Below are 21,676 nucleotides of genomic sequence, written 5' to 3'. Positions count from 1 at the left end.
AACATTAACTGTTTCTCTTTCCACAGATGCTGCCTGACTTCCCCTGAGTGTTTTGAGCATTTCCTGTTTTTAATTCTAACTTTTGTTTGACTATTAAGAATTAGTTGTAGTTTTCTAGGCTGATTTTATTTTAATTTACTGTATCCAAGGATACTTAGACTTATAGATCAAAGGTGAACTGTTGAGATGCAAGTCATCAATAATATCATGGAATGCTCAAAAACCATTGAGGAACTGAACCGATTTCTGTTTTCTACAACTTAAATTGGCCAAACTATTGTTCCTGAAGTATTCCTGTGAATCGAAAGATACAGTAGCGTCGTGTTTAGCGCAATGCTACTGCAGCTCGTGGCGTCAGAGTTCAGACTTCAATTGTGTCACTGTCTGTACGTCTTCCCCATGGAATGCACGGGTTTCCTCCAGGTGCTCCAGTTTCCTCCCACGTTCCAAAGATGTACTAGTTAGTAGGTTAACTGGTCATTGTAAATTGTCCTGAGATTAGCCTCGGATTAAATCAGTGGGTTGTTGCTAAGCAATGCAGCTCATTGGGATGGAAGGGTCTGTTCCACGCTGTATCTCTAAATAGATAAATAATGAATAAGATTTTGGAACTTCTCATTATAAAGTATTGGCTCGAACATAAACTATTTAACAGAATTATATGTCTCAATGCAATTTGTACATAATGGTGATCTGATTAACTCTATAATAACCTGCACTTACAAAGTGATGTTAATAAAGTTTCCCACTGCACCAGGAGTGCTGACAAACTGTAAAGAGATTGGTGTAGAAAGGTACAGAGCTGAAAAGCTAGTACCATACTAGTATACCTAACACCTTCAGGACCGGTGAAATACTGCCCGTTGACTTTGGGTATACACAAGGTTTAGAAAATGCTGAAACTCTTTTTATTTAATTAAGCCAACTTTAACTTCAGCCCCTTGCATACAGTGAAAATGAGATTGGTATCAGTTACACCTGGTCACAAGGTTGTTGTCTGAGCTGCGTACACCCAACTCGCCCCAGCAAGTCCAGTTTCCTATAAACTCCAGTGTTTTTCTATCATTTATGGGTTTAATTACATAGGACAGATGTTGCTACCATGCGTCAGCACCTTATGCGACAGACACGTAAGCTTGCTTAATGATGAGGGTAGGTGTTACTGTTTGGCATTTTCCCCTTGTGTGTTGCTCATTAGACACAGACCATCCCACACATGAATAGTCATTAATTTCATATACCATTTGAAGTCTTATCTCTTGCGAGTGTCTCCATAACAACTTATCTTATTTGCAGCAGATTACTCTCTTTCAATCTACCTGATCACTGTTTACCGTGCTTCTTATCTCTTCCCATGGACAGTTAACGTTTCTTGTTCTCCCGGCCTGACCTTGAATAGCAATTGGAGAATGGGGAAAGATTACTATGTTTGTTCCATCTGGCAAAGCCGCACTTACACATTATCTAATTATAACCTAAAGATAGGATGGCCCCTTCGGTGTGCGCTGCAAGGAAAGTGGTCTGCTTTCCAATTTGGATAGTATTGCAATTCTAACCTTGATTTTTTTCAGTAACATATGAAATTAATTATTCAATATTTTACCGTCATTGGGATGGTGACTGTAATGATTGGTGATTTATGGTTTTCAGCAGAAACTGTCATAAGAGGTATGTCTCCATGGTGGCCTTGGTAATTCTGAACATAGTGCAAACCACAAATTTCACGATATATGTCAGTGGTAAATAACCTGATGCTGAATCTGACTCCAACCTTTGCTTTTGCTTCAAGCCTGCGAACTATATGTTACAATTATGTGGTTCTGTCAGTGTTAGTCTTTGGTTTGCCCTGTTTTTTTCTGTGATATCATTCTGGAGGAACGTTGTATCATTTCTTAATGCATGCATTTCTAAATGAAAATAAACGAGGACTGAGTGTCCTCATAATCTTAAAAAAAAGCAAGCACCACTCTCGTGTCTACATCTATTTTCACCCCTCGGTTTGTTCACACTGTCGATGAAAGTCTGATGTCAATAAGCCTAGTTTGAGAAATGTAATTAAACCACTTCGATTTCTGCAAGGGTAGATTTGAAGGTTAAAGGCCATAAGATATTGGAGCAGAATTAGGTCATTTGTCCCATTGAGTCTGCTCCACCATTCAATCATAGCTGATATATTATCCCTCTCAATCCCATTCTCCCGCCTTCTCCCTGTAACCTTTGATGCCCTTACTAATCAAGAATCTACCAATCTCCACTTTAATTATACCCAATGACTTGGCATCCACAGCCGTCTGTGGCAATGAATTCCATTCCACAGATTCACTATCCTCTGGCTAAAGAAATTCCTCCTCATCTCTGTTCTAAAGGGAGATCCTTCTATTCTGAGGCTGTGCCCTCTGCTCCTAGACTCTCCCACTATAGGAAACATTCTTTCCATGTTCACTCTATGTAGGTCCTTCAACATTCAATAGGTTTCAATGAGATCCACCCCCACCCCCCACCAAAGAAGCTGTGTTAAATTTATAGAACCTTGATGAGGAAAAAAGATTTGCAGGACATTCAGAAACTCGAGTTAGTAGAACAGTACCAGAACTGAGGGAGAAATAGTGCAGATACACTAAAGAAGAAACTATATAAGCATCAGGCGAAAGGGATAGAAACTACATTGGGAGGATTAGACAAGTTAAGGTGGAAAGAGGATTGTGTGGATCATAAGTTCTGGTCCAGAACTGGTGGCCTGCTTCTGAGCCATAAATACTTTCTAGTTTGCAGGTGGATCCAAGACTTTTATGTTAACGTGGAAATTACATTAAGTTGTTTTCCTCATCCCTACACCCATGGCAGTGTGATCACGTCAAATGCTTTTGGGAGCATCATAGCAACGTTTTTTCTATTTGTATAAATCAATAAAGTTTGATTGTCAAGCTATCAAGAGGACCAAAAATATGCAGGAATGTAATTAGCAAAGAGGATATCATAAGGCTATGAGGAATATTGGCAGATTGAATGAGTGAGTAAAGATTTGGCAAATTAAGCTTAAAGTGCAGATTGCACAGCCTTTTAGGTAAGAGAGACATAAAATGCAAAAGAGTCTGCCATCCGATCTTTGAATGCTACTTCACTATTTTGTTCTCTTTTTTGCTCTGTACTGCCGTCGTAAAACAACAGATTTCACCACGTCAGTGACAATAAACCCAATTCTGATTCTGACTCTGAGAGTCATAAGCTTGTAGAGAGATACACAGTCCACACAAGTGCTGACCATCAACCTCCCACTTTTACATAATCCTTCACGATTGCTTTTTATTCCCCCCACATTCCCATGTACTAACCCCCTCCAGATACTATCACCCAAACTTAGCTGAGTGAAGCAGTAACGAACCTTCTCTCTCCCCCCCCCCCCGCCCATCTTTGATTCCATTTAACTGCTGCCAAGTAAGAACCTACATCCCCCTGTGGTAAGATTCTAGGTTGTTCACTGATGTTCTTGAAGAAAGGAAATTTATTCCCTTACTTTCCTCCTCTCTATATCTGACTCTGTGCTCACACTACTTCTGTTAACTGTTTTCCAAAGTGGGCATAACACAACACACAGTTGTACCAGTTTGCTTAAAGTGGTTCAAGAAAGCCACAACCTATGGACTCACTCTCAAGGACTCTACAACTCATGTTCACAGTATTATTTGCTTATTTTTTTATTTACACAATTTGTCTTCTTTTCCACATTGGTTGTTTGTCAGTCTTTGTGTAGAGTTTTTTTTTAAAATCTGTTATATTTCTTTATTTTCCTGTAAATGCCTGAAAGAAAATAAATCTCAAGGTAGTGTACGTTCATGGTCTTCTGCTGCTGTAGCCCATCCACTTCAAGGTTCGATGTGTTGTGCATTCAGAGATGCTCTTCTGCACACCACAGTTGTAACACGTTTGAGTTACTGTCACCTTCCTGTCAGCTTCAGCCAGTCTGGCCATTCTCCTCTGACCTCATTAACAAGACATCTTCGTGCACAGAACTGTCGCTCACTGAATGATGTATTTTTTTTTTGTTTTTGCACCAATCTCTGTAAACTCTAGAGACTGTTGTGTGTGAAAGTCCCAGGAGATCGGCAGTTTCTGAGATACTCAAACCACCCCATCTGGCGCCAACAGTCATTTCACAGTCAAAGTCACTCAGATCACATTTCTTCCCCATTCTGAGTTTGGTCTGAACATCAACTGAACCTCTTGACCATGTCTGCATGCTTTAATGCATTAGGTTGCTGCCACATGATTGACTGCTTAGATATTTGCATTAACAAGCAAGTGTACAGGTGTGTCTAATAAACTGTCCACTAAGTACTGTATATGTACTTTGGTAGTAAGGTTACTTTGACCATTATTTTTTCAGGACAGCCAGGAAACAAATAACTGTTGACCTTGTCAGCAATGCCCCATTCCAGGAAGAAAGCACTATACAGCTCAGATAAAAAAAATTTTAATATTCTTGCAGAGTTAGATTTTCACACCCCAGTGTGTGATGATGTGCCTGTTGACATCAGCATTGTCTTCTCACATTCCAGGTTTATTCCTTTCTAAAATGGCAAAGTGATCCATTGTGCTCAAAAGATTGGGATGGTATTTGTGGACTTTGTTCATGCCTCTGATTAATTATTCTGATGCTTGATGTTTTTTTCTTCCTCCGAAAGCGCCAGCGGCGTGGATGTATCCAAGATCGAGGAGATGGAAAAGATGCTGAAGGAGGCACAAGCAGAGAAAGCTCGCCTTTTGGAGACGAGGGTATGTAACTGAAGCCAAGGTTTGAGCTCATCAGTTACTTACTAGTCAATAAAATGTGTCATTGTTTGGGTTCTATTTAATCAGGAAAATAACCATTTCCTTCTTCCACTGGAATTATGCCCAAATTTTCATGGCCTCCCTTCCTCCCTCACCAGCCAGACCTGGACCTGAAACGTCAATTCTATTCCTTTCCATAGATGCTGAGTTCCTCCAGCATTTTGTGTGTGTAACTTTCCTTGCCACTGTTAGGACAGTTGTGACCCTTGCCACACTTCCTGCCTCACACTGTTCACTCTTAGTGTCATCTTGTTGTCCAACCCATCTCACTCCAACAGCTTATTCCGGCTGAACGCCCTTTTGTCACTTCCCACATCACTCTGCTTTTAACATTCAAGCTTTCTGAGTCCTAATTATAAACAGGACATGTTTGAGTTGTTCACTTGTAACCTTAACTGAACAGCTCAAGGCTATTTCTTTTCGTAAAGACAAAAAGAAGATTGTCATTTTTGATAAAGTAGACATAGGGAAGGTGTGGTGGAATCCGAAGTGTGGGTTACCGTAAATCCAATAAGGGATTTGGAAGAAGCTTCTTTACCACCCACATGGAGGAACTGAAGTGAGCTGCAAAGGTATCTATTTGATAGAGGAAGGAATAAAGAGGAAATTTTGATGGACAAGGGTTGAGAAGGCTTGTGTTGAGCTTAACACTAGCAAGGGTCGATTGAGCGATTTCTATGCTGTAATTTCGCTATTAAGTATATGATAACCATAAGGTTTTATTCTCATACCTGAGAGGGCTACACTGGAAGATAATTGAGAAGATTTTGAAAAGATTGTTTGTCCAATAATTCTGTTTTCACACATCCCACACACAAGCGTTATTGCAGTGGATTTCAACTCTTCTACTGAGTCATTTGAATAATGCTGATTGTGTTGTTTCACAAACTCTTAAAGGTTATATCTATCTTTAAAATCTACACTGAAATCTATAGAGTCCATGCTTCTTTTCCTACCATAAATGAACACTTTTTCTGTCCCCCCCTTACAGTGGCATCATTATATCCTCAGAGATCATATGTTGTCTTTTTATAATCATCGTCCTCATCCTCAATTTGAAATTTATCAAACTCCTTACTGAAAAAGTAAATTCTTCAGGGCAGCACAGTAGTATAGCGGTTAGCACTAGCACTTTACAACACTAGCGGTTACAGATCAGGGTCTGATTCCCACCACTGTCTGTAAGGAGTTTGTATGTTCTCCCCGTGACTGCATGCATTTTCTCTGGTGCTCCAGTTTCTTCCAAAGACATACGGGTTAGGTTGGCGCTGGAAGTATGGTAACATTTGCAGGCTCCTCCCAGCACATGCTCAGACTGTGTTGGTCATTGACATAAAAACAACACATTTCACTGTGTGTTTCAATGTTTCAAGTTATATGTGACAAATAAAGCTAATCTTTAAATGGTTAGAAGCTGAGTTTATTCTGCCTCTAGTAATCAATAGGAATTAAATAATTTTTAAAGCTCCTCTCATTAACTTTTAATTTTTTCATTGCTGGCATCCCACATCTAGCAAATGTTTATTCTATCGCAGTGTTTCTGACGTGACAACCTGCCACACGGTATGAAAGGGAAGATTGGAATCATGGGCATTATTTCCTGTTCTGAGATCAATTGGCTCTGGAGGCTTCAATAATGCTATACAATCATTTCCTGTTTATCTTTTAGTCGAAATTAAAATGTTTCTTGCTTTGGGAGATGAAAACTGAGATGATTCCGACATTCTTTGTTGGGTCTGTGATGTGTGGTGGAGATGAACACATGATGTTTCATTGCTTGTTCTCAAAGAACGTCCAATAGTTCAGTCAAACGTGATTTCCCTTTTATTTACTCTGACTCTTTGAAGCTATTTGTAAGCATTTTAAAGAGTTTAGATTAACATGTTAAAAAATCATGGCTTTTCAAAAGAAAATTTAGAACTGTTTATAAATATCTCTGATGTTTCAAAAATGTTCTGCAAAAATAAATTGCCAAAGACCATCAGGATATTCTGGGAGGGATGGAAACTTGTATCTGTATGTATATGAATGCGCACGTGTCTTTTGTCTCTAAATTTATTGGCGTGTATAATCATAAACTCAGTGAATACTTAAGAAATGGATCTGTGTTTATCAGCTTGTGAAACTAGGTGTGTGTGAGCGAGAGTGAGTCGACATAAATACAGGGTGATTATATTTCATATATATGAAATGACCTGTTGGTTTTGAGATCACAGGACCCGGAACAGTACAGCACAGGAACAGGCCCACGATGTTGTGCTGAACTAACAAAACGCCTAACTAAACTGATCCCTTCTGCCTACACAACGCCCATATCCTCCCACTCTCAGCACATCCGTGTGCCTATGTCGTACTTGCACCCAGTGCCACCCTGGGCAGCCTGTGAAAGGATATGAACACAGGCCTTGGTGGGACCACAGCTGCAGTGTTGTGTACAACGTTGGTTTCCCACACCTGGGGAAGAACAGGCTGCCCATTACAGGTGTGCAGCAAAGATTGACTGCACTGGTTTCATTGATGGCACGCTTGGCTTGACTAAGCAAACTAGGCTGATATTCCCCAGGGGTTAGAAGAATGATCTCACTGAAGTTGTTACAGTGCTCGACAGGGATGATGTTCTCTTTGAGGAATCTAAAGGCAGGGGTAATATTCTTGGAATAAAGGATAGTCCATTTAGGACCAAGCTGAGAAGAGCTTTCTTCCATAAGGGGATTGAATTCTCTAACCACTGGGCTTTGGACTTGTCACTGGGATCTTTCAGAACAGTGACAGATAGATTTCTGGCTATTGAGGGAAACAAGGGATTTGGGAATAATACAGCGAGATGGAACTGAAGTAGATCACCAGGCATGATTCTGATGAGTATCAGAGCAACCAGGGAATGCTAACAGGGTTATTCCTGCTCTAATTGTGCTAAATAGAGTAAACTATCACACTTGTCTTTAGACTCGGGTCTAAACAAATGTGGTCATTGTTATACCAACCAGCCCTGGCGTAGAAATGCAGGTCTAAGTACAGAATATATACATCCCCTCACATCAGCATATCTGTGTCCCATCACTGGGCTTAATGAGTTTTGACTTCCAGTGTGCTTTGGACATCTGTGTTTTGTCAAGTGCACATGGGATCATTTTGTCTTTAGATGGCAATTCTTGGTGGAACTTCCAATTATATATAAACTCAATCTGCCCCCTAGTAACAATACTGTTGGTGGATAAGAGCACATCCCTATTATCATGAGGTTATCCTGACCATGGAATGATCTTCTTTCAATCAGAGTAGAGATGGAGGCTTGACAGGTCGGGTCAGGATTTGCGGTGTTAACACTGGTGCTGTTTCCTGCCCCCCCTCCCCCTCAGGCACGTGAGATGGAAATGCGTCGCCAGGCCTTTGAGGAAGAGCGCAAGAGGCGGGAGGAACTGGAGAAGAGGCTTCAGGAAGAAACTGTCCATCGGCAGCAGCTGGTTGACAAGGAGGTCAAGATGCGGGAGAAACATTTTTCACAGGTGACTGGAAACTTATTGTTTCTATTTATCACAGATTAATGGAAGAGCCCATTTAGCATTTTGTGTAAATTGTCAAAACTAAATTGTAAAAGCCTTTACAAATATATAAAACAAGAAAGATTAAAGTAGTCAAGGGTTGGTCCCCTCCAGTCAGAAATGAGAACATTTATCGTGGGGAACAGGGAATTGCAAGAACAATTAAACAAATATAGTGGATTCTGATTAATTGCATCATTGGTTAATTGGGGCAGCCACTTATCTGAGCCAAGTCTTAAAGAATAAAAACAAATTGAGAAAATAGCCAGAATTCCCTTCATTTATTTGGGACACTATACTGCCTAATTGGGACAGGAGACTTGCTGAACATTTTCTAACTAGTGTTATTCATATGTATTTGTGTGGCCATTAGACACTACACCATGCTAAGAGAAAACGATTTTTAAATAGTGTCAGTTGCGTGTGCTTGTATTCAAAACGCAGTGATTTTTGTCATTGGTGAGAAATAAGCAGCAAGACAATTCAGAACCGTTTTGCTCACTGCAGTTTCAAGCTTTCACACTTGGAGATGCCAGAAATGGCCGGGAGTGAAAACGAAACAATTTCACTACTTCAACAAGTTAGGAACTACAAAGAATTTGAAGGTATCAACAAATATCTTGAATTTTACAATACAAATGAAGATTTGGAGGATGCAATCCATTGAAAGCATTGTATGAAGGCAGGCCATTATCTACACTAGGTGTCTGCGCTGATCCATTCACAATCAATCGAAAGAACACGGCAACATATTCAGTGGATGAATTCTTCCGTTGATAACTATTAGGAATGAATACAGTTTTATGGTACTGTAGTAGTACTGATAGTGTTCTAATTTGTTCTGTATTTCATTTAAATACATAATTTGTTACTCAGTTAAACTGTAGTTTGTTTTTTTTTTAATGCCTTTTTAACTACTTCCATGAAAAATAAACTCTTCTTGGGCTTCCAGCTGGGTACAGGTGTCAATTTTAACCGACATTTCGATGACAAATTCTGACATCTTCATCATGGATGATGCCTGGTATGCCTAGTGGAGAAGAGTTTATTTGTTATATACGCCAGGAAAGCACTGGATCCTTTTTCATTTCCATGAAACTTCAGCTAATTGTGGCAGCTGTTTAATTGGGCCAAAATGTACTGGTCCTGATGGGTCCCAATTAAATCCACTGTACCTTGGTTCTATGTTCACACAAGAGAATACAAGTAACTTTCTAAAAATGTTAGGAAACCAAGAATGTATTGAAGGTTGAAAACTGATGGAAGTTGGTATCAGTAAGAAGCTAATGCTGGAGAAATCAATGGCATGGAAAGATGACTTAACCCCAGATAAATGACTCTGTTTGGGTAATAGGCGTGTATTACAATGATCAGTGACTTGGCCTCTGCAGTTACACTGTCTATCGGTTGTATCATTCAGTATAAGGTGGGGCTGAAAAGTGGTATGATTTCTGTACTCGTAGAGTGTTATTCTTCACCACAGACAAGCCACGTTCCGGAATATATTTAAGAAGATAGATAAAAATGCAGATGCAGTTGAGAGTGGGGCGAGAGCAGGAATGTGATATTGAGATAAGCGGTCAGCCATAATTACTGCATTTTTATCTATGTTCCTGTGTCTCTAACCTTCCACCTTTCCTGAGTCTGGATTCCCCTCATTTCGTCATCTGGACTTGAGCACCGTATATGGTTGTATCACCATACACTACCCTGAGATTCATTTTCTTAACAGGCATTCACAGTAAAGTAAAGAAGTCCAATAGGATCAATGAAACACTACACATAAGTAAAAACTGACAACCACCCAATGTGCAAAATTCTGTTTGTGTCTTCCTTAACAGCTGATCCTTCATTCAGACGGATGAGACTTTCTCCCAGCATGTGAGCATTTTGTACAGATGAAGTTCCCACAGGCAACATTGTTTCAATAAACAAATAACTAGTTTCATTTCTCAGCACAAAATAATCTGCAGATGCTGGGGTCAAAGCAACACTTTCTCCTTCCCACCCTCCCCCCACCTCCTTTATAGGGCCTCTGCCTCCTCCCTCTACAGTCCTGACGAAGGGTTCCGGCCCGAAACGTCGACCGATCTTTTCCATGGATGCTGCCTGACCTGCTGAGTTCCTCCAGCGTGTTGTGAGTGTAGTTTCATTTCTCTTGGTTAAAGAAGAGAATCTGACCAGAACATTGCAGAGTATCTTTCTCTGGGTATGCTAGACTGTGAGACCTTTACAGCAGGACCTCGATTGGGGGTGCTCTGCCTTGTGACTGCACAGTGGGGGCTTCAGTTTGAATAAAGTCCACAAATCTTGGGTTCCGGGCTTAAACCTTTGGTATTTTTGTATTTGTATCTCAGAGTACATCCTGAGAGATGCATTGAAGTACAGCCACTGCCAAAGCTGTGTGAGAAGCAACCACAGTCTAGGATCCAGCTGCCACATATGAAATACCCCTCCAATACTTAATTGTTTAGGATGGAAACATTGACACATTGTAAGAGAACTATTGAATTGATAGTAGAAGGAAGGTAGAAGGTGTGTACCAATTGTATTTATATATTATAAATTAAATTTATTTATGGAATTTGTTAAAAAAAAATCACTTAGATCTTAGAGTTCTTTCTCTGAGACATTACATTGAGATCTCAGTGTTGTAGTCCTGAACCCCAGGGGCTTCAGACCAGGCAGAAGGGAGATCAGACCGCCTCTGGTCTGTGATCGCCATCTAGTGCCCACTTCTGGAAAGGCAATGTTGGATAAGGAGCAAAATCCAACTGCCAGACAAAGCAGGTCAGAGTAACATTTATTATCAAAGTACCATATACTAACTTCAGATTCATTTTCTTGCAGCCATTTACAGAAAAATAAAGAAATATAGAATTTTCAAAAAACCTATATAGAAACAAAGACTGGCAAGCAACCACAATTTGTCGCCTTTGCAAAAGAAGGCAAATTGTGCAACTGAATAAAAATAATTCTGAGAACGTAAGTTGTAAAGAGCCTTTAAAAGTGAGTCTGTAGCTTGTAGAGTCAGTTCGGTGTTGAGGTGAGTGAAGTTATCCAAGCTGGTTCAAGATCCTGATGGTTGAAGAGTAATAACTGTTCCTGAAACTGGTGTTGTGGGACCTTTTGTACCTCCTGCCCGATGGTAGTAGCAATAAGAGAGCGTGGCCTGGATGGAGGGGGCTTTGATGATGGATGCTGCTTTTCCATGACATCACTCTGTGTAGATGTGCTCAATGGTGGGGAAGGCTTTGCCTGTGATGGACTGGGCTGTATTCACCACATTTTGTAGTTTTTTCCATTCCTGGGTATTAGTGTTCCCATACCAGGCCGTGAAGCAGGTCAAGTAGCATCTATTGAGGCAAAGGGCCAGACGGTGTTTTGGATTGAAGACTGATGTGAGTTATCGACCCATCTGTCTTTTTACCTGACCTGCTGATTTCCTCCAACAGTTTGTTTTTGGTCCAGATTCCAGCATGTGCAGTCATGTGTCCTCAGTGTTGGAACCATCATCCAGAAATATCATCAGGTTATGGACACCTTACTAAATGTTAAGCAACACACATCAAAGTTGCTGGTGAACGCAGCAGGCCAAGCAGCATCTGTAAGAAGAGGTGCAGTCGACGTTTCAGGCCGAGACCCTTCGTCAGGACTAACTGAAGGAAGAGTGAGTAAGGGATTTAAAAGTTGGAGGGGGAGGGGGAGATCCAAAATGATAGGAGAAGACAGGAGGGGTTGGGATGGAGCCAAGAGCTGGACAGGTGATTGGCAAAAGGGATACGAGAGGATCATGGGACAGGAGGTCCGGGAAGAAAGACAAGAGGGGGGGGACCCAGAGGATGGGCAAGAGGTATATTCAGAGGGACAGAGGGAGAAAAAGGAGAGTGAGAGAAAGAATGCATAAAAATAAGTAACAGATGGGGTACGAGGGGGAGGTGGGGCCTTAGCGGAAGTTAGAGAAGTCGATGTTCATGCCATCAGGTTGGAGGCTACCCAGACGGAATATAAGGTGTTGTTCCTCCAACCTAAGTGTGGCTTCATCTTTACAGTAGAGGAGGCTGTGGATAGACATGTCAGAATGGGAATGGGATGTGGAATTAAAATGTGTGGCCACTGGGAGATCCTGCTTTCTCTGTCCTCAGGTTGGAGGAACAACACCTTATATTCCGTCTGGGTAGCCTCCAACCTCATGGCATGAACATCGACTTCTCTAACTTCCGCTAAGGCCCCACCTCCCCCTCGTACCCCATCTGTTACTTATTTTTATGCACACTTTCTTTCTCTCACTCTCCTTTTTCTCCCTCTGTCCCTCTGAATATACCTCTTGCCCATCCTCTGGTTCCCCCCCCCCCTTGTCTTTCTTCCCGGACCTCCTGTCCCATGATCCTCTCATATCCCTTTTGCCTATCACCTGTCCAGCTCTTGGCTCCATCCCTCCCCCTCCTGTCTTCTCCTATCATTTTGGATCTCCCCCTCCCCGTCCAACTTTCAAATCCCTTACTCACTCTTCCTTCAGTTAGTCCTGACGAAGGGTCTCGGCCTGAAACGTCGACTGCACCTCTTCCTAGAGATGCTGCCTGGCCTGCTGCGTTCACCAGCAACTTTGATGTGTGTTGCTTGAATTTCCAGCATCTGCAGAATTCCTGTTGTTTTACTAAATGTTAATCCTGTTTTTCCTCCGACAGACACTGCCTGATCTGCTGAGGGTTTTGAGTATTTTCTGTCTTTGTTCCAGACTTACGGTGTTTCTGGTTTTCAAAGTATGATTGCGGCAATCCTTTGTCAGCTGTCACCAGCAGGGTCTGGAGGACGTTGACAAGATTCATTCCGGGAATGAAAGGGTTCAAAGATTCAAAGTACATTTATTATCAACGTTTGTATGCAGTGTACAACCCTGAGATTCATTTTCCCACAGACAGCCACAAAACAAAGACAACCATGGAACCCGTTCAAAAACATTGAACAACCCCCCGCGCACTAAAAAAGCAAATCATGCAAATAGCCAAAAAAAAAACAGGTGAATAACACAGAATGTAAAAGAAAAAATCGAAAGGGTCCAGGCATATTCAGTTCAATTCAGTCTAACACTGTGTCGTTCAATACTGCAGGCTGCCGTGATCAAAATTGCCTAAAATAGCAACAAAAAATGGAGTGACCAGAAACCAGAAACACATCGCAACATAAACTACAGAGTCCAATCCACAAACTGCTTCAATTAAACCTTCCCAAAGAGCAGGACCCTGGACCCCAGCATAATACTCCAGCTTTTGATGGCCCTGGGCCTGTACTTGCTGGAGTTCAGAAGATTTCTTATTGAAATCTACCGAATATTGAAAGACCTAGATAGAGTGAACATGGAGAGGACGTTTCCATTTGAGGGAGAGTTTAGGAGCAGAAAGCACATAGAAGGAACATCCCTTTAGAACTGAGATGAGGAGGAACTGCTTTAACCAGAGGATGGTGAACCTGTGGAATTCATTGCCACAAATGGCTGTGGAGGCCAACTCATTGGGATTTGATGGAGACAGCCATGAGAAGCACGAAGGAACACCTGGAGAAACTTCTGAAATGCCCGCTTCGCTGCCGCTGCTACTGTGCAATCGAGAATCTCTGGAGGGGAAGGCCCCAAATCCTCGGCTTTGCGTATTGCCTGTTGCCGGGGCCAGGGTTGAAGCGCTCGGCAGAGGTGGTGCTCGGTGTCGGAGAGCTGGTCGGAGGCTCGGAATTTTCGGACGGACTCGGAGTCAGACAGTGGTCGGATGCTTCCGGTATGCTGCATCGGCAAGTTGGCGGCGCTGGAGGTTTACCGTCTGCGTGAGATGATGGGACTTTCGAGAGACCTTGAGATTTTTACTGTGCCCATGGTCTGTTCTTATCAAATTGGTCTGTTCTTATCAAATTATGGTATTGCTTTGCACTGTTGTAACTATATGTTATAATTATGTAGTTTTTGTCAGTTTTTAAGTTGGTTTGTCATGTGTTTTCGTGATATCATTCTGGAAAAACATTGTATCATTTCTTAATGCATGCATTACTAAATGACAATTAAAGAGGACTGCATGTCCTCATAATCTAATCTAATCTAATTGGGTATATTTAAAGGAGAGGCTGATAGGTTCTTGATTAGTAAAGGCAGCAAAGGTTATGAGGAGAAGGGGTTGAGAGGGATAATAAATCAGCCATGATGGAATTGTAGAGCAAACTTGATGGGCTGAATGGCCTATATCTGCTCCTATGTCTTATGATCTTATCATCATTACATTTACTACAATCATTCTCTTTTAAATCTCACTTGTGAGACGTAACTGCAGTACCACATTGTGCCATATTTTCTTCTTATGACCTTGATGTAGTTACCTATGGTTTGATCTGCCTGCATCTTAAGCAAATAAAAATGTTTCACTGTACCTTGGTAAATGTGACAACAGTAAACTAACAACAAGACGTAGGAGCCTTGGAAAGTACCCAGAAGTTAATCAGCAATCAACTGCACTGAAGAATCAGCTTTATTCTACAAACATCCTCCGAAATCGGGCTGCGTTGGAGTCAATGGGACCAAATGTGTGGAGACTAGTACAACTCATAGCCAGAGCCCTTACAAGTACTCACCACAATTAGCACAACACTATTATAACTTGTGGAGTTCTGGAGTTTGGAGTTTAATTCTGGCACCAACTATAAGGAGTTTGTACATTCTCCCCGTGTGGCTGCGTGGGTTTCCTCTGGGTACTAAGGTTTCTTCTCACAGTCCAAAGATGTACCAGTTAGTAGGGTAATTGGTCATTGTAAATTGTCCCGTGATTAGGCTAGGGTGAAATAGGTGGGTTACTGGGTGGCATGGCTCCTTGGGCTGGAAAGACCTGTTCTATGCTGTATCTCTAAATAAATAAATATCACAACCCCTTCTGAAAACAATAAGCCAGCCAGACAGTGGTACTAGAAAGGATGTAAAACTCTTGAAAAGGGTTCAGAAGTGTAAAGGCCCTTGGAGTGGAAACAGAAGGTTTATGTTCCAGGAATGAGGGCATTGCTGTTAGGTGGATTCACTGGGGAAAGTTATTGATAATCTACCCTTGCATTCTACCAGCTCATTCTGAACTTTCTTTCAGGCACGACCTTTAACCCGGTATCTACCAATCAGGAAGGAAGATTTTGATTTGCGGTCACATATCGAATCATCTGGGCACAACCTGGAAACCTGCTACCAAATTACCATGTCTGAAAAGATGTGTAAAGGCTACCTGACAAAAATGGGTGGGAAAATTAAATCCTGGAGAAAACGTTGGTTCGTCTTTGATCGCATTAAGCGGACATTGTCTTATTACGTAGGTAAATTATCTTAAACCTGATCTGCATTTTGTCTTCAAATCCATAATTGTTTCAAAATTGTCTGCATGGAAGATCGAGCTCCCTGGATATCTTGGACCCCAGGAGAAACTAGTGTTGTTAGAAGAGTAGGCTTGTTTAACAATGCTACATCAAGAATGAAGGATAAGACAAGAGATGAGGCAATATGTTTAGAACATCTGATCTGGCCATTTTAACTAAAATAATGTATTTCTTTGACAGACAAACACGAAAGTAAGTTAAAGGGAGTGATTTATTTTCAAGCTATTGAAGAGGTTTACTATGACCATCTCAGAAGTGCCTCAAAGGTAAGGACTTTAAGTGCTCTCCGAAGGGATATTTGAGCCTGCGTACAGCAAATGTACATATGAACTGCAGCTCTCCGTGGCGTGTGTTGGCCTTGCAGTCTGGTTTCCCAGGCTTTGTCTCTGTTCTGTGTCAAAACAACTTTAGAACATGATTGCCGCGTAAATGATAGGGGTCCTTGGCTGACGATCTGAGTTCTCTGAAGGCCACTGAACACTGGTGAAGAGCAGGTTTTTTGTCTGTTTGCCAGGGAAAGAGCAGCTTGGTCTACATCCAGCCTGTGAGGAAAGTAAATCTGTTGTGGTATCCAGGAACAGCTTGTATTTACAGAGTAGCTTTACCTTGAAATTCCCGAGACACTTCACAGTCAAAAGCTGAGACCTTAAGAGTAATAAGGATATCAGGACCTCTTTTTAAGGGCACTTTAAAAGAGATAGAGATGTTTGTTGCATCCCAGTATTAATCTTTTGAAAGACTGAAAATGTAACACAAAGGGATACAGGGGAAATCAGGAGATTTGGACTTAGAGGAAAATTGGATCAGCCATGATGAAATGGCGAAGCAGACACAGTGGGCTCAATGGCCTAATTCTGCTCTTATATCTTATGGTCTTTGACAGCATCTTCATCACAAATGACATCTTTTTTTCTCTTTCTCCCTCTCTCACTCACTCGCTCTCTCTCTCACACACACACACACACACACACAAAGTAAGTCACTCTACCCTCATAAATACCAAAACACCGCACACACATAAAACTCCAGCCACAAGCACACACATCCCCTTCAAATCCACACCAGCATCAGCTCAAATCGCACACGCCTTTCAGGGTTTGCGTAAGTTTTACAGCCAGGACTGATCTTCACGTTGCTTTTGCAGAATTGGTGGTCTTACACTGGTGAGTTTTGCCGCAATATCTTTCTTGGTAACTTCTTTGATCACACTTGTAGCCATAATCTGTTGGAACAGATACCACTCAGAAATACAGAACAAAATACTTTATCACACCATCACAGAAATAACTGGGCCTGATCCCTCTCCGGTCCAGCCTGTGGGAGGCATGTTTGTTGAGCAGCAGTTGTCTGAGCCCACGAAGAAAGATGCACGTAGAAACCAGGGGGATAGGTTGGTACCAACACCTGTTTTTGAAAGAGAGAGAGAGCAATGATCTACAGAGGGGATTCCAGAATTTTATCTAAGAAAGGATGTGATGAAACTGAAGAGGGTTCAAAGGAGGTTCACAAAAATGATTCCAAGTTTGGAAGACTTGTCATATGAAGAGTGGTTGATGGCTCTGGGCCTGTAATCACTGGAATTCAGAAGTATGAGGGGTGACGTCATTGAAACCTATCAAATGTCGAAAGAGTGGATGTAGAGAGGATGTTTCTGATGATGAGGGAGTCTGAACCAGAGAACATAGCCTCAGAATGGAGGGGAATCTTTTTACAATGGAGATGAGGAGGAATTTCTTTAGCCAGAGAGTGGTGAACTGTGGAATTTGTTGCCACAGGTGGCTGTGGAGGCCAAGTCATTGGGTATATTTAAGGCAGAGGTTGATAGATTCATTATTAGTCAGAGCATGAAGGGATACGGGCAGAAGGCAGAAGATTGGGGCTGAGAGGAAAAATGGATCAGCCATGATGAAATGGTGAAGTAGACTTGATGGGCCAAATGGCCTAATTCTGCTCCTATATCTTATGGTCTTGTGGTCTAATTTGGGGAGCAGAAAATTGAAACCACCAACAGTGGTAATAAAAATATTGGGTGCTGAGAGGGACAGAGTATTATTTCCGGCTGGGATCACTGGGTAGCAGTCGGGTTGACAAGCCTGCTGCTTCTAGTACAGTTTAAGAAGACTGGTGAAGGTCTCCAGGTTTCCATGGGCTGTCCTGTGAAACAAATGGACAGTGAAGTGGTGTTTCAGAGCCAGTGAGGCAAGCAGTCCCCTGTGGGGGAAACTTTATATCCATTTTTGGGCACCACTCAGGGCCCCACAGTGTTCCAAAGTGCTGTACCACCAAGGAATTGTAAAGTGTAGCCATTTTGGAAAGTATGAAAAGAAACAGCCAATTTACACAGTAAGATCCTGCAAGGCTGTGAACAAAGACCATCTTAATTGCTCCAGTAGGAAGTAGGGGATAAATGCCAGAGCACAAGGGAAACCCCCATTGCTTTTCTTCGGAATTATCCCACGGGATCATTTGTATTCAATTTGAAGAAACAGTAGTTTAATAGTTACCCCAGAAAAACGCTTTGGTAGCCTCAGTGTTAATCTCTGGAGCGGGACTTGAACTCAAAACTCTGAGAGCTAAAGACGAGTGTATACCCACAGAGCCACGGCTGATGGCAAGGCATGTAGTCTTCCCAATTTTGTGCCTAGTTCATAAAAAGAGATAGTTCATTATATATGGCATCCTCCACATCCTCAGAACATCACAAACACTTCACAGACAAACTTTTATTTAAAGTGAAAATGGTCTGATTGTCCTTGAGAAATTGATGTGAATTTATCCTCCCATTTTATTGTCATTTCAGAGCCCCAATCCTGGCCTCACGTTTTGTGTGAAGACTCACGACCGGCTCTACTTCATGGTGGCTCCGACGCCAGAGGCGATGCGGATTTGGATGGATGTGATTGTGACGGGCGCCGAGGGTTACACACAGTTCATGAGCTGAGGAGAAGGGGAAGCTCCCCTCCTTGGGGTGGAGTGAGTTGGGGTCGTGCAGAGCTTCATTGAGTCAACCTGCTCTGTCCAGCACTGCCTGTATTGACTAACTAACCCCCTGCCTTTCTTATTCTTTCTCTCTCTCTCTTTCACACATGCACACACACACATTCTCTCTCTCTCACTCACTCTCTCACATTCTCTCATTCTCTCTCTCACTCACACTCTCTCTATCTCTCACATACACACTCTCTCTCTCTCTCTCTCACTCTCTTGTCCTCTGCCTGAATACTGATTGTGGGCAGTAAGTGGGGCCTGTCCCACCGAGCCATGCAGAGTGCAAGTAGGCAATGCAACATTTTCTAATGCTTTTACCAGAAGTTGGCTTCAAACAAATGATAAGGAGAAACACCTACACTCATAATCGAAACATAAAGGCTCCAAAGACTCCCATCCAGTATTGCAGTTTGAACATTCTGACATTTCAAGTGGATGGTGAACGGAGACAAAAAGAGGACAAAAAGACACAAGAAAAGAATAATTTATTCCCTGACCCGAAACGTCAGGCAGGCTTCAGAAGTGTCAAATTCCCTTTGACGATGTCGCCATGGGGACAGATTGGTGCCGGTGCCAGCTTCAGGCATGACCTGCGCCTCCTCTCCCCCCCCACCCCCACCCCCATTGATTGGAAATGTCCAGTGTTCAGTGACAGGCAAAATAAAGGAACGTGATCTCTTCCCAGCGAACACCCACTTACGTGTGGACTGACTGCAGCGATACTGGCAGCACGAACAGCTGGACGAGCTCCAAGTTGCCTGCAGACAAGGTGGAAATTACGTGCCTTTGAAACTTCCGGTCCAGGGATTCCAAGTGCTCAATCTATGGACTTGTGTTGGCATAAGCAGCATTTCTTGGGAGTTGAATCAGGGATTGAAATATGTTTTATTTTATTAACTTTTGGTCTTGTTGTTGAACTACTCTGTTAAACAACGGCTTTAGCTGAGGTTGCCGTAAGCAAGACTTATCTCAATGCTAAGGGTAATTTTTACAGTTTTTTAACTATTAGAGGCCCAGTATTGCTTTTTGCCTCCCATACATCCTGTGCCATAGTTTGCTTAACACGTCAATAATCGTACCCAGCTATGCTTTCTTAAACTTTGCGTTTTAGCCAGTATCATACTACAGACAAGAAGAAAAGGGAATTCCATTTTGTGTCTCTTGAGGACTATGTGTTAACAGTTTGAGAGATTTGATGATTTCTAGGAAAAAGAGAGGCTATGGGAGCTTCATCCTTGCTTTATTGACTAGACATTGTGATGGTTTAACTGTATTACATATTGTAGGTCACTTGAAGGGTGGATTTACCCAGCGGAGGAGCAACATCTATGTTTTATGATATCTGAAAATCCCCAAACCAGGGAGAACATAGTGTGTTGGTGCTAGAATTGGCTGTAATCTTTTTAATGCGATCGTCAGCCCTTCTTCACCCTTTGGTTGGAGGAGGATTTGGATGGAGGTTGACTGAGGTTGTGTAAGCCACCTCTGTGTTTGAATAGTCCACTGCCATTTGATATGTAGTTTAACCACACATACGGGAACATCCTAGGATCATTTACCAGGAGGAAGATTGTTTGTCAGACCAGTACTTGGTCCTAGTATCTTCATTACAAGGGGAAGGAATGGATCAAGCAGGCTGCTGTTTCTCATTGCTCTCCAGTAATGCCTATTGAATTTGGATTAATAAATTACATTTATATGTTTTACACTTTGCTGTTCTCTTAAACCCAAAGCTGAGTTTTGTTGATAGCATAACTTGGCAACATTTCCCTCCTTCGCTCCTCCCCATAACCTCATGCCCCCCCCATCCACTCCATTCCCCAATTCACCCCTTCCTTTCATCCCCTCCACCCCTACCTCACCTCCATCGTGTTGACTGCATGGGGGATGTACGTCCACGGATACTTCAGGTACGTTCCAGGATCTGTATCGATTGTCCCCTGCGGAGGCTGGCAGGAAAGCATCCAGCAGACTGACTTGTGCACCAACTGCAAACAAACACTTGGAGAAAACTACACTGACAGGATCTGGAGCTTTTAGGGAAAGCGTTTTAGGGCAATCTGATCTCCATCCCCCCCCCCCACCCCATGTAATCAAAGGTCATTGCCAGATATAGCCCAACATGGTGTTTTAACCGCCCCCCCAAAGTCATGGTGTCATCTTTGAATATTCACCGTGAAGCAATTTTCCATTAGACTCTGAAGTTTATTGTTGAGACAAATTGTTGTTTTTCCTGAAGCATTCACGAATTAGAGTCAAATTGCAATTACAGTTCTATATATTAAACAAAATGCATCTCAGGTCTTTTTTTCTCAGAGTAGGGAATATTTTGTGCAGTGTTTAATTTTCAGTAAGTAAAGGAATGCTTCTTTGTGGAGTTAAACAAGTCAAGTATTAATGCAATGGGCCAAATGGCCTCCTCCATTGCTGTACCATCCTAACATGCTATTTGGAAAAGAGCTGTAGAACTGCCTCCCTGGTTACTGAATTGTTTACTAAGAGAGACATAATTGGATATGAATCAGTCATCGACTATCTTTGGATTCCTGTCAGTAACAATCCTAACTACAATGAAAAAAAATCTGGCCCTTGTGTTCCCATTATACAGCTTCTTGCCAGAATTATTGTAGGGTAAATGTCCTTCACTTTGACCAAAGCTAATTGTGTGAAGTGCCTCTATCACTTGGAGTAATGCATTCATTGATTTTCGGTCTGTTCATTCATTAAATTGATCCCATCGCCTGTAACAAAGGATTTATACTTACCAGACTAAGAGCCTTTAGTGTTATACAACAACAGTACTGGCCGGGAGTGTTATAAAACAGCCCACCTGCACTTATCATTTCTTTAGCCCAGTGCTGGAAAGTGACCAGTACAATATCCAGTATGTATTCGTCAGGATTGCATCCTGGTTCATATAGCAG

General features: G+C 42.0%; 1 protein-coding gene across 12 annotated transcripts in view; it reads left to right on the top strand.

The window, feature by feature from the left end:
• The window catches only part of phldb1b (pleckstrin homology-like domain, family B, member 1b), a 406,573-nt gene extending 386,118 nt beyond the window's left edge, over positions 1 to 20,455 (top strand). For all 12 annotated transcript variants that reach the window (XM_072283994.1, XM_072283992.1, XM_072283991.1 and 9 more), the window contains 5 exons: positions 4,683 to 4,773; positions 8,190 to 8,336; positions 15,485 to 15,704; positions 15,945 to 16,030; positions 18,565 to 20,455. In XM_072283994.1, coding sequence (XP_072140095.1) covers positions 4,683 to 4,773; positions 8,190 to 8,336; positions 15,485 to 15,704; positions 15,945 to 16,030; positions 18,565 to 18,705 — 685 coding nt within the window. In that variant the 3' untranslated portion in view covers positions 18,706 to 20,455. The remainder of the gene's footprint in view (positions 1 to 4,682; positions 4,774 to 8,189; positions 8,337 to 15,484; positions 15,705 to 15,944; positions 16,031 to 18,564) is intronic.
• The last annotated feature ends 1,221 nt before the right edge of the window (positions 20,456 to 21,676 follow it).

Source organism: Mobula birostris, chromosome 20, assembly GCF_030028105.1.
Source record: "Mobula birostris isolate sMobBir1 chromosome 20, sMobBir1.hap1, whole genome shotgun sequence".
Taxonomy (NCBI): domain Eukaryota; kingdom Metazoa; phylum Chordata; class Chondrichthyes; order Myliobatiformes; family Myliobatidae; genus Mobula; species Mobula birostris.
Note: the sequence above shows the minus strand (reverse complement) of the source record. Positions and strands in the feature narration are given on the sequence as shown.